The sequence below is a fragment of the Macrotis lagotis genome, chromosome 4 (genome assembly GCF_037893015.1).
Source record: "Macrotis lagotis isolate mMagLag1 chromosome 4, bilby.v1.9.chrom.fasta, whole genome shotgun sequence".
Lineage (NCBI taxonomy): Eukaryota > Metazoa > Chordata > Mammalia > Peramelemorphia > Peramelidae > Macrotis > Macrotis lagotis.
This window is the reverse complement of record NC_133661.1, coordinates 191,537,635-191,555,475: the sequence shown is the minus strand read 5'-3', so window position 1 is coordinate 191,555,475 and position 17,841 is coordinate 191,537,635. Positions and strand designations below refer to the sequence as shown.

Genomic DNA, 17,841 nt, shown 5'->3' with positions numbered 1-17,841 from the left:
TTTACTGTCTACAACTTCTGATTGTGCTGAAGTTTTACTTTGGGGTGTGTGTGTGTGTGTGTGTGTGTGTGTGTGTGTGTGTGTGTGTGTGTGATTATTTCATCTATTGTCCTGTTTAGATCATTGTTAGAATAAAAGGAGAATTGGTTTCCTGTGTGACACACCATACAGACCTGTTAGCCAGGTATCCCAAAGTCTCATAAATTTCTTAACTATTTTTGGTTATGTAAAATTACAAAGTCAAGTTGCAGTATCTTGGAATCATTTTGTAATTTCTATAATTATAAAGTAATTATTCATCATGGGAGACAAGATTTTCAGGCCAATTTAAAGTTTAAAAAATTCAGAGATCTTACAGTCTCAGTTTGACTTTTGCCAATAGTTTTGATATAACTTTGAAAAGTTTAGTATAAATTTGTTGTTCAGTTCTTTTTGTCATATTTGAGCCCTGTTTGACTCCTTCTGACCCCTTTTGAAATTTTCTTGGCAAAGATACTGGAATGATTTGGCATGTCCTTATCCAGCTCACTTTACAAATGAGGAACTCAGGCAAACAGAGTTGTGACTTACTCAGAGTCATACAACTAGTGTTTGAGGCCAGATTATAAATCAGAACACTTTGGTGTACTTGATTATATTTCATTGTGGACTTAAAGGATTCTTGAATTTATTGACTTTTCCCATCACTGCAAAGAAAGAGAGCTGATGTATATCCCAAATAGTCAATGAAATATGCTAATTGAGAACTCCAATCTTTGCACAATTCTTTGGAATAATATTCATTTCTAAAAATCACAGAATTAAAAATGCAATGAAACAGATGAATAAAATGCAGTATATAGCATGAAAGCCAATGTATCAGCTCAATCTGGTTTTATCTGTTAAGTCAGAAATTCTGAGCTTAGCATACTGTCTATCGAAGCACACAATGACCATAAAATATCATAAATGTGAATAATTGCCTCACAAAATGAAAAAATCCAAAATATTGTGTGGTTTAGTAATTCATACACTACTGCAATTCAATCCTCCTTTCATCAGAGGTTCTGTCATTTTAGTTATAGATATTTAAATAGTACAAGGAAAACATTATTAGACTCCAGAATAGTTTTTATATATAATATCCATTTTAGTCAAATTCTCCAAATTTATAAGGAGTACCAACCTGCCTGCTGCAGATACCAAAGCTCTTTTAAGGTCAGTTTCTCAAGTAATTGCATAAGGAAATAAAAGCAAACCATAAACAACTAACCATGATCAGAATAAAAAAATATTTATCCAATGAACATTTCCTAAGCACCTATTATGAACCAAGCACATGCTAAGTGCTGGGGGTACACAAAAAAGAAGCAAAATACAGCTTCTTCCCTCAAGCTACCTGCATCCCCCCCCATTCTTGGATATATATATACATATATATGTACTTTAGTGTCCTCTGATTTGTTCAGCCACAACTGATTTATGTTTCCCTTGAATTTGGATTCACATTTGACCCCCCAAATCAGATGCTTTCACTGTTTATGTGAATTTATGCAAATCACTTAAAATTTTAATCTCAATTTCCTCACATATAAAAACGAAGAGATGAATCTAAAGATTCCTTTCCTTTAGTCCTCTCTTACTGTTTCCTTCTTAAAACACCACACTCCACTGATGCCAGGAACCGTCCCACTTGTCCTTCACTGTACTTAAACAGAAGTAAAGTAGAAAGAAAGGAAAGGAAAAGAAATTTGGGACCCTTTTACATCTAGCAACTGCTTCTCCTCTCTAAACCCTATCATATACTGTTTCATCCTTGCTTCTGCCATATTGGGCCCTATTTCTCCCTTGAGATCCTTTACTCCAGTTGATATAAGGTAATATCTAATCCTAGGCATCTTATTGAAATTTAGTTTAATCTTACTTCTTGGTGAATACAAAATACATAATAATCATATCTGTAAATTTTGAGGAATAAGTAAAAAATGGAAAAGGAGACTATTTAATATTCAAAAAATTAAATGCCTATTGGATTCAGATAGCTGTTCTAAGTACTTGGAAGAAATAGAGATTTTAGTCTTTATCTTGCTGAAGGTTAGGAGGACAGTACACCCAGACAAGTGCAGTACTCATATACATAAGGATATTGAAATGGCCAGATAAGGGAGAAGGTTTTTATCATGTGGGGCAAGGGATGTATGTAAAGGATGGGGTTAGGTGAGAATTATAAAGTCTAGGAAGGAATTCTGGAGGGGGTAGATTTTAAATATGGCTTTAAAGGATGGGTAGAAATTCTACCCATGAAGGATGGGTAGAAATTCAACAGACTGGAGGGAGAATATTTTAAACACACAGTTAAGAAAGTGAGAGATGGGTCATAAACAGCAGGGCTAGGGTATGTTTCGGGTATGGAGTAATCCAATTTGGCTGGAATAAAAAATGCCTGTAAGTATACTGCCTAACATGTAATAGAAACATAACTTATTAACTGACTGACTGAATGAGAGGAAACCATTTCTACATCTTCTCTGATTCCTATTGTTAATGATAGTAAAAACTCCTAGAAATGTTAAAAGGTACTTATTTGGGGTCTGGTCAGAAACAAGAGGGATAAGAAACTGTCAGACCAAGCTGGTTGAGACTTATAAGGGGGAAAAAAGGAGGGGGTGACAAGGAGTAAACCCAGACAGAAAATTTTCCCTATGGGTATACCTTGACTTGAGATCTTACCCTGCTCTACTCACACAATCTCTAACAGTTCTTCTACCCATACCAGTCCTAATGAGGGAAAGATTAGGAAAGTTTTCATTTTGTTTTATCTCTTTATAGCAGTTGACCCAATTAGTTGACCATTTCTTCCTTCATAAAGCTCTTTAGATCTCTTTCCATTTCTTAGCATTTCATGATCTACATTTTTCTCTTACCTCTCTAACTGTTCCTTCTTTTTTTCCCTTTACTAGCTCCTCAAGCTTCTTTTACCCATTCATTGTTGGCATTCTCCATGCTGAGGAGTTCCTGGTAGTAAGCTTTAAGAAAGAAAGAGTAAGAGAGGACCAAAGGAAAAGGATCATTCTGGCCCCATCTCTTCATTTTATATGTGAGGAAACTGAGATTCAGACTTTAAGTGACTTGCATAAATTCACATCAACAGTGAAAGCAAATGATGTGGGATTCAAGATTTAATCCAAATTCAAGGGAAACATAAACATGTTCCAAGTTTAAACTTGGAATCATTCTCTCACAGAAATAACATTAAATATGGTTGTTAGGGATTGTAACTGATTTCACCCTTATGCCTAACAGTAATTGAATTTTTTAAACTTATATGCATTTCATATTTGGAGATGGGGTAAATCGATAGAGTACTGATCCTATAGTCATTATGATCTGAATTCTAATCTCATCTTAGAAACTTTTTTAGCTAGGTGAACTAGATAAGTCACTTCACTTCTGTTTGCCTCATTTTAGATCATTTCCTGACTGTAAAACAAAGTTAATAGCACCTACCTCACAGGGCTATTTTGAGGATCAAATTAGATATTTGTCAAGAACTTAGCATATTGCCTAACACAGAGCAAGTGCCATATAAATGTTTATTTCCTCCCTTTCATTTACTTAGTAGAATTGATTATGTGCCAATCTATGTTTTTTTTCTGTATACTAGCATACCTCTACCTGCTAGATTGTAAATCCTTGATAAAATGTATTGCATATGAATGAATGAAAAACATATATTAAGAGCTTCCTCTATACCAAGCCTTGTTTTAACCTGTGAGAATAACTATAAGGAATATTAGAAGTCATCTAGTCCAACCCCCTCCTTTTAGAGGTGTAGAAACTGAGACCCAATGATTCTAAGGGTCACAAAATTAATGAGTAACAGAATTGAAATCTGAACCTAGCTCCTCTCATTACTAAACCAGTGCTCTTTCAATTATAACTACTCTGCTTCACATTTATTGTTTTTTTTTAACTGAATAGATGCATACATAAAATTAGGAAGCCACCTTTGTTGCTTAGGTAGAAATCAGGCTATTCAAGGACTGAGGAGTTAAATGCAAAGTAGTCATTTCAGAAACTTTTGGCTTTTGGAATAATTATTTCTATCTAGTCATAATTTAATTTCCAGATTTATATATTATCTAGTAATTTTTAGTATATTTATTTTTGTGCAAATGATGCTTTTATACATTACTAAAATATTCTTAAGAGTAAACATGATACCTCCTCCCAAAAAAAACATAGACACTCATGAACAATAAAGTAAAGAAAAGAGGTAAAAATTAAAATTAAAATTAAAAAAATAATAATAGGGGCAGCTAGGTGGCACAGTGGATGGAGCACCAACCCTGAAATCAGGAGCACCCAAGCCCAAATCCAGCCCCAGACACCCAACAATCACCCAGCTGTGTGACTTTGGGCAAGCCAACCCAACCCCATTGCCCTGCAAAAAAAACAAAAAACAAAATAAAATAACAACAGTAATAATGATGATGATGATGATGATGATGATGATGATGATGATGATGATGATGATGATGATAGCAGTGGCCAGGTGGTGCAGTGGACAGAGTTCTGACCCTAGAGTCAGTAGCACCCAGGTTCAAATCCAGCCTCAGACAGCCAACAATCACCCAGCTGTGTGGCCCTGGGCAGGCCACCCAACCCCATTTGCCCTGCAAACCTCCCCCCAAAATAATAATAATAATAATAATAATAATAATAATAATAAATTGTGCTTCATTCTCTATTCCAACACCACCAGCTCTGTCATGGGTGGATCACATTATTTAGGATAAGTCCATCACAAAAGCTACTTCCATATTTCTCCACTGTTGCCATTACTGATCGCAACTCCCTGCATTTGTACTTCCCCACTACCATACACTATAGTTTCTCTCTCCTTTCACTCTGTCCTTCTTCTAAAATGTGCTGTAGGGTAGATAATTGGCACAGCAGCAGACTGATCACTTGCCCTGGGGCCAAGAGGCCCCGAGCTCACATACCACTCCTAAGACACAGCAACCACCTGACCCTGTGGTCCCGAACAGACCATCCAATCCCAGCCACTTGCAAGAACTAAAAAAGAAAAGGTGTTATATCTGACCACTCTCCCCCATGGTCCACCCTGTCCTCCATCACTGACATCACCCCCTTCCCCCTGTCCTCCTTCTCTCCTTCTTACTCTAGATGTCTATACCCCATTGAGTGTATGTGCTGTTTCTTCTCCAAGTCATCTTTGATGAGAATGAAGGTGCCCTCATTCCCCCTCACCTTCCACCTTCCATATCATTGCAATAGCTCATTGTAATAAAAAATCTTATTATATGAAATATCTTAACCTATTCCACCTCTCCTTTCTCTTACTCCTATTACATTTCCCTTTTAGCCACTGACTCCATTTTTTACAATATATTATATCTTCAAATTCAGCTCTCTCCTGTGCTTCATCTATAAAAGCTCCTTCTACATGCTCTATTAAATGAGAAGTTTCTTATGAGTATTATCAGTATCATTTTTCTATGCAGGAATACATGTAGTTCATCATCATTAAGTCCCTCATATTTTACCCTTCTTCTCCACTCTCTATGCTTCACCTGAGTCCTGTATTTGAAGATCAAACTTTCTGTTCAGCTCTGGCCATTTTAACAGGAACATTTGAAATTCCCCAGATTCATTGAAAGTCCATCTTTTTCCCTAGAAGAAGACATTCAGTTTTGTGCGGTAATTGATTCTTGGTTGCATTCCAAGCTGTTTTGCCTTCCAGAATATTATATTCCAAGCCCTATGAGCTTTTAATGCAGTTGTTGCTAAGTCCTGTGTGATCCTGACTGCAGCTCCACTATATTTGAATTGTGTCCTTCTGACTGCTTGTAATATTTTCTCTTTGACTTGGGAGTTCTGGAACTTGGCTATAATATTCCTGGGGGTTGGTTTTTATTTAGGATCTCTTTCCAGGGGATATCAGTGGATTCTCTCAATTTCTATTTTGCCCTCTGCTTGTAGGATATCTGGGCAATTTTCCTGTAATAACTCTTTAAAAATGATGTCAAGGCTCTTTCCCTGATCATGACTTTCAGGTATCCCAATAATTTTTGAATTATTTTTCCTGAATCTGTTTTCCAGATCAGTTGTTTTTTCAATGAGATGTTTCATATTTTCTTCTAATTTTTCATTCTTTTGGTTTTTGAAGTATTTTTTCTTGACTTCTTGTAAAGTCTGCGGCTTCCTATAGTTCCATTCTACACCTGAAGGATTTGTTTTCCTCAGAGAGCTTTCTTATCTCTTTTTTCCATCTGGCTAATTCTGCTTTTTAAAGCATTCTTCTCCTCAATAATTTTTGAACTGTTTTATCCATTTGACCTATGCTGGTTTTTGACATGTTATTTTCTTCAGCATTTTTTTGGACCTCCTTGACTAAGCTGCTGACTTCTTTTTCATATTTTTCCTGCATCTCTCTCCTTTCTTTTCCCAATTTTTATTCTATCTCCCTTACTTGATTTTCAAAATCTTTTTTGAGCTCTGTCATAGCCTGAGCCCAATTTCCATTTTTCTTGGAGTCTTTAGATGCAGGAGCTTGTACTTCCTCATCTTCAGATTGAGTATGTTGATCCTTCTTGGGATCATAGACAATGTATTTCTCAATGGTGTTCCTCTTTTTTCTCTTTTTTTTACTCATTTCCCCAGCCTGTGCCTGGTTTTGGAGTGTTTCCTGAGCTTTAGAGTATTATTGTGACACCCCCACACACAAGAATCTCCACATGTGAGGCTCTGTCTTCCCTCCTGGTCTATGAATGATCACAAGCTGTACCCCTCTGCCACAGGCCTGGGGGAGGGGGCCTGCTGTTCTATGGGGGTCCTAGACTGTGATCAGGATCTGAATGTGGTCATAACCCCAGAGTCCTATTCCAGGTATAGAGGACAAATCTCAGAAATTTCTCTCCACTCCATTCCACTCCACTCCCCTCCTTTTGGTAAGCTGAGCACTCAAGGCTCAGTTGCCTGGGGGCTCCTGCTTACTGGCTCTGCCTGCTTCTGGTTCTTGGATCTGGGCTGCCCTGGCCACATTGCTCACGGAGTGCCTTGAGGACTGGACTTCACCTGCTCACTCTGGCAGAGGTCCCCCCACTGATCTTCCAAGTTGTTCCCAGTGCTCCCCAGGGTGTAGGTCAGGAAACTGCCCCCACTGCCAGGCACCCTGGGGCTGCCTCCTGGACACTGAAGTTCCTTCACTCTGGACTCTAACCTCGTGTAGTGGAGTCTTTACAATCTTTTCCAGGTTACCTTGGGCTGGAGAATTGCCTCACTGGATCCCTCTGTTGGTTCTGTCTCTCAAAAATTTAATTAGAGTCCCTATTTTATAAGTTTTGCAATATTATAGAGAGAGAGCACCTAAAAAAGGCTCTTCTGTCACCATCTTGGCTCCACCCCTCCTGGTAATGATATATTGAAAAGTAACCTTTTGCTTTTGGGGGGGTTGTTGTTAATTAGGAAATCAAGGAAAAATTGGATTCAAGTCATAAGCGGGATATTGAAGGCATGGGAATTGCAGAAATAAAGTATGGAGATTCCATATGCTTTGTCCAGCATATAGCTAGTGGTCTGTGGCTGACCTACAAAGCACAAGATGCCAAGACATCACGCCTTGGCCCACTGAAAAGAAAGGTGAGCACTTTCAACATCTATATATTTACTACCTTACCTTAGAAACATTTGAGTAATAGAAATTAATTAACATCATGAAACATTTGCAGTGTCAATTACACATTACTCTATAATTTTGCCTAATTTTTTGTACTTACCCTAGCATTAATATTTCCTTAAGATTTTATTTTTGTCTTAAAACACGTTTAAGAATGTAAAATATCGGGCAGCTAGGTGGCATAGTTGATAGAGCACTGGCCCTGGAGTCAGGAGTACCTGAGTTCAGATCCACTTAATAATTACCTGGCTGTGTGGCCTTGGGCAAGCCACTTAACCCCACTGCTTTCCAAAAAAAAAAAAAAAAAAAAACCTAAAAAAAAAAAGAATGTAAAATATCTATCCCCTAACCCTACTACCAGTCCCACCACCAAAAAAGTCACATAATTCTTTCAAAAGTCTATTTTAAATGTTCTAAAAGTGAGTTATTATTTTACAATTATATACTCCATCATTTCTGTCAATAGAGTTGCCTTTTCATTTATTTAAAGAAAAATAAAGGTTAAATAAGACATACATATAGAAAACAATAGATTTTATAATAGCATCAATCCATAAGTACAGATTTTCATTTAAATTTATTTTTATTTTATTTTGAGTTCCAAACTCTCTTCTACTCCTTTAAAAGGAATTAAGAATTCCCATTGAGAATGTAAGAAAGATAAAATCTATAATGGATAAGATATAGACATTCAATAAGGAGGAGGAGTGATATATTACAAAACTTTTTCCCCAGCTTTGAATATTTTACTTTAGTCTGTCATCAGTAAGGAAAGTGACCTAGATACAAATATCAACCTCTTCTTCAGACAGCTATTTTCTGTCTAAGACCATCTTTTGATTTTCAGAAGGGAGCAAACACTGAAAATTTGAGGTTTTATTTTTGGAAGACCAACTGGGAACTAAAAGAAAGTTGCAAATATAGATACTGATACACACAAAATATGTACATACATATATACACACACACATAAAAACATCATATGCTTGTGTCGTTTTTTTTTAAATTTTTACAATACAATAAATGGGGTTAAGTGATTTACCCAAGGGTAGGATTTGGACTTAGGTTCTCCTGACTCCAGGATCCAGTACTCTATCCACTGTTCCATCTAATTGTCCCTTATGCTCATGTTTCTAAAACTATCTGAAGTTCTGGTCCCTCCATTTCAAGAAAGATACAATAAAGCTGGGAAAGTATAGAGAATTGTGAAGATGTTGAAATGGTTTAAGGAACTTCTTTATCGAGAAAAAAACAAACAAAACAAAACAAAACAAAACAAAAACAAACAATGCTGGAAAAGAACTAAAAGTTGATAAACTATAAAATTATAGAATCCCATTAATGAGGTCATATTTATACACATTATGTCTTTATATAAATTCATCTATAGGCAAAAACTAAACACTGAATTAACCTGTGTAGTTAGAAGTTAACTGAGCTAAAACTGAGTAATCTTTAATTACTATAAGATTTTATCTTGGTCTTTTCTCTATAAAGATGAGATTTAACCCTGAGTCACATAGCCCCTTCTAGAAAGCAATACACACATAAATGTATGTACATACATGTATATGACATACAAGTGAATTCTCTTTATTTTTTAGGGGTTTTTTTGCAAGGCAAATAGAGTTAAGTGGCTTGCCCAAGGCCACACAGCTAGGTAATTATTAAGTGTCTGAGACCGGATTTGAATCCAGGTACTCCTGACTCCAGGGCCAGTGCTTTATCCACTGTGCCACCTAGCCACCCCTGTGAATTCTCTTTAAATGTGTGTACATACATGCATATACATCATGTATACATACATATAAACTTTGCCTCTAAGATCAACAGGACTTGTAATAGTTTAAAGAACTGAATTTTCCCTGTGCCTGTTATACTCTTGTTTTGCTAGTTGGTTTGAATGTATTAACTGAAGTAGTAAAATTTGAGAAACTCTGATCTTTAGGGACCAGAGATCTGGGACGGTTGCCAAAAGAAATCTACTAGTATACATGGACTATCAATGTATTTCCAATTCTAAATGCAACATCATTAAGCAGTTGTTGGGAGTTGCTAAGCAGAATAATACTTTGTAGCAACTGGTAAATCAAATGATATGGACAAATCCTTACCTGAACCTTCAAACATGAAAGAACATAAGCTTTTAGATTAAGAAAGAGGCCCAAGCCTTTGCAAATTGGTATTCTTCTTTCTTGAATTTATTGTAGTAGGTCATGTGTTGAGAAAATAGAGAAGTGGAATTTTACAAAGTCTGATCTAGTAAGATATTTATTTGGTTCCTAAGACAAAAGAGGATGCTTCTTTAAATGAATTTTATTTATTAGGCAACTCGTTTTATATACTGACACATATGTCTTTGAGATCTATACCAGTTTACTTTTTTCCTTTGTTACTATTAAAAAAATTAAATATCAATAAATGCCAATGTGTCTTTTCATTAAACAGTCTTACAGATATGTGGTTAGCCAGTTTTATAACAGGGAGAACAGGGTAGTCAACTGTTGATCCCCACCTCATTTCTAGCCCCTCAAAAAGGCAAAAAAATCACATAACTGCTGTCCATGAATTTGATCTAAAATATAAAAATTAGATTAAATATGTGTTAACCATCAATGTTTGTCCTAATAAGGGACAAATCCTAACCTTCATAGTTTGACCTCAAGAAAGAAGAAAACTGAATCAGGTTAACATACACACTTAATAATATTTCTCTAAGTTTTTTGATTATACAGATGTCTATTGGGGGGAGGAGTTGACTAGAGAATCAGACCCCCCCCCCCAAGATGGAGTGTTGGAACTGGATCCTTATAAATGCCATTACCAAAAGGCAAGATCTGAAAAACTACTTGTCCAGCAGGGTAGAGAATGGCCCTCAAATGAGGCTGGGGCTGGATATCAGTCATATCTACTAGGAGGTATGCCCAGGAAGAGGAGGGTTGGCTTCTCCCAAAACCAGGATTTTTGTGCCTTATTAATAATGCCAAGACTTCCACAAATGTTAATCTTCCCTCTCTAGGATTTCAGCATACCCAGTGACCATTGATAAATATTAGAGGTTGTCAATGGTGATAAAAAATTTTGGCCTTTATGTTTTTCTTTGTTCCATCCTTCATTACCATTAAAAAAAGATATTCTGTCTGTCTTCTGCTGATGCTTAGGTTTTCTGATTCAGAATCCAATCATATCTAAGATTTATAATCACTCTGTAGTACATGTAATTCAGGTCTATGATCCCAGTAGAGAGTTTTGTTTTAAATTTTCCTTCTAATTCTGATGATATATTTCTGGGGAATAAAGTTATAATCCTATTTTCCAGAAAAAGTAATAATGCTAGCAAAAACAATAGCAACAATAATTCATATGTAATGCTTTAAGGTTTACAGAGACTATGCATCCAGGTTAAAAGAAAATCCATGGATTTGTGAGATATATATTTTTCCCTTTTCAATGTACTTATTAGGTCCAACAATTCCAAACTAAACCATCGCAGTGAGTAAGTGAGTAAATAGACCCTAATCAACTGTGTTAATACTTTAGGTTTGAAGTTTGAAGTAGGAAGTTTGAAGTTTAGAAGGGAGTGATGAAAGAGAGAGATTTATGCAAATAATATTTGCTGGTCAGTTTAGAGAATGGTATATGACCCAGTGGAATTGACAGTCATTTACCTGTCTATGCAGGTTATAGTCCATCAAGAGGGTCACATGGATGATGGCTTAACACTTCAAAGATGTCAACATGAGGAGTCCCAGGCTGCTCGGATCATCCGGAACACAACATCTTTATTTAGCCAATTTATAAGGTAAATGAATGGTTTTTCCATTGACATTGGTCACAGGGCATTCTTTTACCATTAAATGTCTAAAAGCATGACAGGAAACAACTAAACATCAATACAGGTATCCTAAAATAGAAAGCTAGGTCACTGAATATCCTGTTCACATTTGGGACTTTCCCTAGGCACTACTTTTCCCCCTCACAACTGCCTGCTTTTAATGTGATGGGTCATTCAAAATGCTAGATATTCTGTTGACCAATGTGTTTCACTTGCAAATGAAATTAAGTGGACTTTGGCTCCAGGCTGACAAACTTCAAGTCTCACTAAATTCATTTCCTTTGATCTTACAGAGGAGAAAGCTCTATTATGCTATGAATGGATTTGCAAAGATGTGTTTTATCATTCAGAATTTTTGCTAAACTTGGATTAAATCAGATTAGCTTTATAAATCTTCTGTTGCCAGAGTAATGCTGGGATTCTATGGAGTTAGTAACTGAACTCTCTACTCTCTCATCCCCTAGAAAATCTATATTTTTTCCTTGTCTTATGGCAAATTCATCTTCCTTGAAACCAATTGCTGTTTCCCAAAAATTCCAATCATTATTTTGCTTTAGGGAAACTGTGTACATATGAGTAAAATTACATATATATAAAGTGAAAAGTTATTTTTATTTCTTTGATTTTTCTCCCTAGTGACTTTAATAGGCCTCAGTTTGATTAAGGCAATGCTCATTCAATGTTTAAGGTTGTAAGAAATAAATGAAGTAAAAAAATTGCTTCTTTTGCATAGTCAAAAGAACGGAACTAAAAGTTGAGAGTTACCTTTGCCACTCTCTCTCTCCATGGCTGTAAGCAAGTGTCCCTTATCCCCATTCCTTTGTTGTTTTTCTTGTTTGTCCTTCATTCTTCAAGGACAGGGAGGTGATGCCATCACATACAAGGGAATTGTATTTGTGAGGGAGGGCTGCACAAAGCATCGACTCACTTTCTCCTTCAGAGTCATCTGGAGTCCAGGGTCACAGTGTGAATTAGGAGGTTTGGAGATGGCCCTGGGTGCAATGGAAAACTCTGGCAGTTTTAAGCTAAGGACTTTAATAGGTTTCTATTTGACTGGGGCAATGCCCAGTCAGTGATTACAGCAGGTAAGAAAAAAGTGAAACAAAAAAAAACCTTTTTTGCATAGTCAAAAGAAAAAAATCAATCTGTGAAGGGATGATTCTTAGGGATTTTGGCCAATAGAAACAATACTTTAAACAGCAAGAAAGAAACCATTCAAATATTGTGGGTATTCAGAACTGTGTGTGATTTAGCAATTATCACTTAAAGGAGTGGAGGGCTTGGAATATTTTATTTATAGGATTCTACATAAAAAGAGGGTATAGAAATGAGTCAATTATGTTGGGCTGATGGAAAAATGAGCAAGAGGGTTGCCTCGCAAGAAAGGAAGAATAGGGAAAATTCTCTCATGTTAAAAGAGACCTGCAAGAAAGCTTTTACAGTGGACAGAAAAATGGTGAGAGGTTAAAGCTACGCAATGCCTAAATCTTCCTCACATTTAAATTGCTTCAGACATACTCAAATAGTAATAGAAATGGTAAAAGGGAGAATAGATAAAAGACTGCAGTGGCAGATAAAAAGAGAAAGGGAAGAATAAATAGAAGAAAATAGAATGGAGGAAAATACATAGTTAATAATCATTTCTATGAATGCAAATGGAATGAAATAGCCATGACAGAACTGGAGACCAAAATGAATTAGAAACCTGAATCCAACAATATGTTACTTTCAGTAAACACATTTGAAACAGAGAGGAAAAGAGTGGAAATAAGGGGCTAGAGCAGAATCTATTATGCTTCAGTTGAAGTTAAAAAGATAGGGGTAGCAATCAGAACCTCAGTCAAAGCAAAGCAAAAATAGACCTAATTAAAAAGGATAAGCAGGGGAATTCTATCTTGCTGAAAGAAGCCATAGACAAAGAAGAAAGAACAGACCAAACTATGTGTACTAAATGGCATAGCAATCAAATTCTTAAAGTAAAAGTTAAATAAATACAAATGGAAATAGTAAAATTATAATAGCAAAGGACCTTAGAAAAATTAAGTACAATAGCTATTTGGAGAAATCTGAATAGGAATAGAAAAAGTTATACTTTTATTCTTTTTTAGCAGAACATGGCACCTTCACAGGGATTGATTTTGCATTAGGGCATTAAAAATCTCACAACTAAGTATAGAAAACCAAAAATATTAAATGCACTCTTTTTTCAACCATAATTTAATAAAAATTACATTTAATAATGGACTGCAGAAACATAGATTAAAGGCTAATTGGAAACTAACCTAAAGCTAAAAAACGAATGGATGAAAGAACAATTCATTGAAACAATTAGTGATTTCATTAAAGACAATGGCAACAAGAAGACAGCATTCTAAAAATTTGTGGAATGCAGCCAAAGCAGTACATAGTAGAAATTTTATGTCTCTAAATATGCACATCAATAAAAGAGAAAAAGCAGATCTATGAATCTGGCATGCAAGTATAAAAATTAGAAAAGATATATTAAAAATCCCCTATTAAACAACATAATGGAAATTCTAAAAATCAAAGGAGACATTAATAAAAATAAAAGAAAAAAGATAAGCTGATTCTTTAAAAGGAAAAAAAAGACCATAGGTTTACTTCTATAAAAATTTTAGGACTTCCATGGTTAATGAAATGATATCTCTGAAAAGTGAGTTTTATTTTAATCCATTAGTTGAATGCCATTTTCTCATGATGTCCTATATTGATCATCTTTCAAATTTTATTCAGCAATTATTGCATGTAAGGCACTGGAAATTCATAGCTGTTATTAACTATTGAGTATATTGATAATAGTTTGCATAAGTAGAATAAAATAGCTTATAAGCCAAATATACATATTTATTTCTGATTACCCTTTGGTTCCCAAACTGAATTGTTTTAATTAGTCAGGGACCTGCTAATAACCCTAAGAGAAATGATCGTCTTTGCCCTGTGAAAGACAGGGCACAGAGAAGTTAAATGAATTCGTGTTTTATTAGTGGAAACAATCGAACTTCTGCACCCATCACTCTGCCAATAGAGGAAGTCCTTCAGACATTGCAAGATCTGATAACCTACTTTAAACCTCCAGAGGAAGAGATGCAACATGAAGATAAGCAAAACAAGCTCCGGTCACTCAAAAATAGACAGAATCTGTTTAAAGAAGAGGTAAGTTTTAAATGCAAAGCTTTAGATTGTTTTGGGGCTTTGACCTTAGAACCCAAAATATGTTCATTGAATTGCTATTCATATTTATAGTTCTAAACAAATATTGTATGAAGAGGAAAGTTGAGAATAGTGGGGAGAAGAATGAAATGGAATCACAGGAATTATTATTTTTTTTAGGATTTTGCAAGGCAAATGGGGTTAAGTGGCTTGCCCAAGGCCACATAGCTAGGTAGTTCACAGGAATTCTTAAAATCCAAGTTACTTGATTATTTCCAATTACACTGACTTTTTTCTAACCAAGATAGTACATACAAATTATCTTATATTTAATGCTTTACTACTACAAATGCTATTGAAAGTTCATTTAAAATAGATTTCCCTTTTCAAAAAAAAAAAAAAAAACAATGAAACAAACTAGTAGCTGACTTCCACTTCTATAACAGTGAATTGTGGTGTGCTTATCACCTCACTTCCAAAGTCAGCACCAAGGCAGGGGCCAAAGGAGAATTTTGTAAATCACATTAACTGCTGAATCATACATTTGGTGTTTCTATGTAGGATTCTGGAATAAATGTAGGATGTAGCTATTTAACATGGAGTAAAGCTGCAATAATATTTTATGGTCTTTATTTTTCATAATTCCGTACCCCCTTTATAGGAATCATATATGTTCTCAGCTATGTTTGAATAGAATTACTTGAGTCTATTTTTTTAATTGAAAAGTACTGTATCTAAAACTATTTCTAAGTTTTTCAGATCCATTTGGTGTAAAACAGACTTTTGAGAAATTAATTCACACTCTTTCCTCTTCAGGATGTCCCTGGATTGATTTAAACACTTGGGAACAAACAAATCAAGGGAAAGTGCTGATTCATCCCCTGAATTTATGCTGTTTATGATGAATCAAAATGTATTTTTTAAAATAAATATACACATAATTTATTTAACAATGCATATATTTTAAGAAAATACACATGCACACACCCACAAAACACACACAATGGAGACATCGATATATTAGCAATATCAACCTTAAATTTTAAAGTGTTTAAAGGAAAATGACCAGTGATGGCCATTTTTTTGTTTTTTTGCAAGGTAATAAAATTTAGTGACTTGCCCAAGTCCATACAGCTCAGTAAGTATTATGTGTCTGAGGTCATATTTGAACTCAGGTTTTCTTGACTCTAAGGTCAGTAATCTATTTACTGTGACACCTAACTGCCCCCAGGATATGGGATTTTCTAAACAGGAATTTTTCCTTCCCCTAACTCTTTTTTTTTTCCCAAGGGAATGTTGGCCCTTGTGTTAAATTGCATTGATCGTTTAAATGTCTACAACAGTGTAGCACATTTTACTGGATTTGCAAGGGAAGAAAGTGGTACAGCTTGGAAAGAAATTCTGAACCTCCTCTACCAATTGCTAGGTGAGTACACAGGAAACTTCTTTTCAATTAGAAGAGATTCAAAGTGGACTATAAACCAAGGATGAATATTCTCAGTTCAAAACTGAAGTGTCAAAGACTACCTAGCAAAGCTGATTATTAAACCCATTTTTAATACCCAGAAATGAATCATGTTGACCAATTACAATTCTGATACTTTGGCTATCATCAAGGTAAAGCATTGTAGAACCAAAATTGAGAGTAGGGATAACTGTATCTACACAGCTAACTGGATGTGTCCTAGAATGAGTCTCAAATTATTTGGACAAGTAAACTGTAGCACCATGATTCCTTCAATTGTGCTCATTCCAAAGATGATTATTTTTTTAAAAAATCTAAAACTGTATCTTTTCATTTTCTACTTTGTGGCCATTCTTTGTTAACTTGTCAATGTGATTTTTCTATTAATGAAAAGAACACTAAAGCAGGAATGTTAATGACCAAGATAAAATATGTTCTCCTTTTACTAACCATATGGCCATGAATAATTTACTTCATCTCTTTAAGAATCAGTTAGTTCATCTAAAAAAATGGAGATAATGATAACTCCCTCAAATGTTTCCTAAGCCTTTTCTTTTTATATATACATGAAAGATTGTGCAAACTGTAAGCACTATACGAACATAAAGTATTAGTGAGAATGAGAATCACACACATGGACTTAAGCATATACCAGTGTTACTCCTTTCTTTTTACCTTTTGTCAGTTGTTAAAGTCAAAGACTAAAATTGTGGTATGGGGTTGAATACAAATTCAGAGGTTCATGATAATCAAATTTTGGAGTATGGAGGATTCAAGGGGAAAATAATTAATCTAGTTAGTATAGTCCACTTTCTGCAGTAAAATCCATTAGGACTCTGAAACAGGATAGATTAATTTAGGAAAGACAAGCTGACCAACTTCCAACTAATACAGTATACTATTTGTATTAGAAAGAAATAGACTTGTTTTTCTTCATGGATGACCAGGATTAAATGGGATTTGGATTCAATAAAATACCTGTTGGTTAACTGACTAATTAGTTCCCTGGCTTAGAAATGGATGAAGCATAGGTTTGAAAGCAGACTTTAAAGAGTGGATTTTTCACCTTTTATTCTTACCATTTTTCCACAAGCCATATTGTGCACTACCAGACGGAATAAAGTTCTAAGTTACTCTCAGGTTGATCATTTTACCAGATTTGGATCATCAGTCTTCCCAGATGTTCTAAAGTGACAATAATTATATTCCTTCTGTATGAGGGTGCCTCCTTAACTTAACATCTAGGAATAGAAAATGTAAGTCAGTGACACTACTTCCATAAATTTCCTCAACAATTCAAAAAGAAATAAAGAAATAAGCAATAACTGAAATAAGGAAATTTAAAAAAGAAATAAGGAAAACTGAAAAGTTCATAACTATATGAAAGACAAAATACCACTTTTTTTCTTTAGGTTTTTTTGCAAGGCAAATGGGGTTAAGTGGCTTGCCCAAGGCCACACAGCTAGGTAATTATTAAGTGTCTGAGACCAGATTTGAACCCAGGTACTCCTGACTCCAAGGCCGGTGCTTTATCCACTACACTACCTAGCCGCCCCAATTGTTTTTTTGGTTTTTTTAGGTTTTAATACCACTCTTTTTCAATGATAGCTTTATAAAATATAATGATGCTGCACTTTCAGGTTTATCAAGCACTTTCCTTGAGAATACTGTGAGGTAGATAGGGTAGAT

At 35.2% G+C, this 17,841-nt stretch overlaps 1 protein-coding gene across 12 annotated transcripts in view; it reads left to right on the top strand.

Annotated features, from left to right (window-relative positions):
* RYR3 (ryanodine receptor 3) overlaps positions 1 to 17,841 on the top strand; it is an 833,777-nt gene that overhangs the window by 351,198 nt on the left and 464,738 nt on the right. For all 12 annotated transcript variants that reach the window (XM_074235022.1, XM_074235021.1, XM_074235020.1 and 9 more), the window contains 4 exons: positions 7,471 to 7,644; positions 11,362 to 11,483; positions 14,522 to 14,690; positions 15,978 to 16,113. In XM_074235022.1, the coding sequence (XP_074091123.1) occupies positions 7,471 to 7,644; positions 11,362 to 11,483; positions 14,522 to 14,690; positions 15,978 to 16,113 (601 nt within the window). The remainder of the gene's footprint in view (positions 1 to 7,470; positions 7,645 to 11,361; positions 11,484 to 14,521; positions 14,691 to 15,977; positions 16,114 to 17,841) is intronic.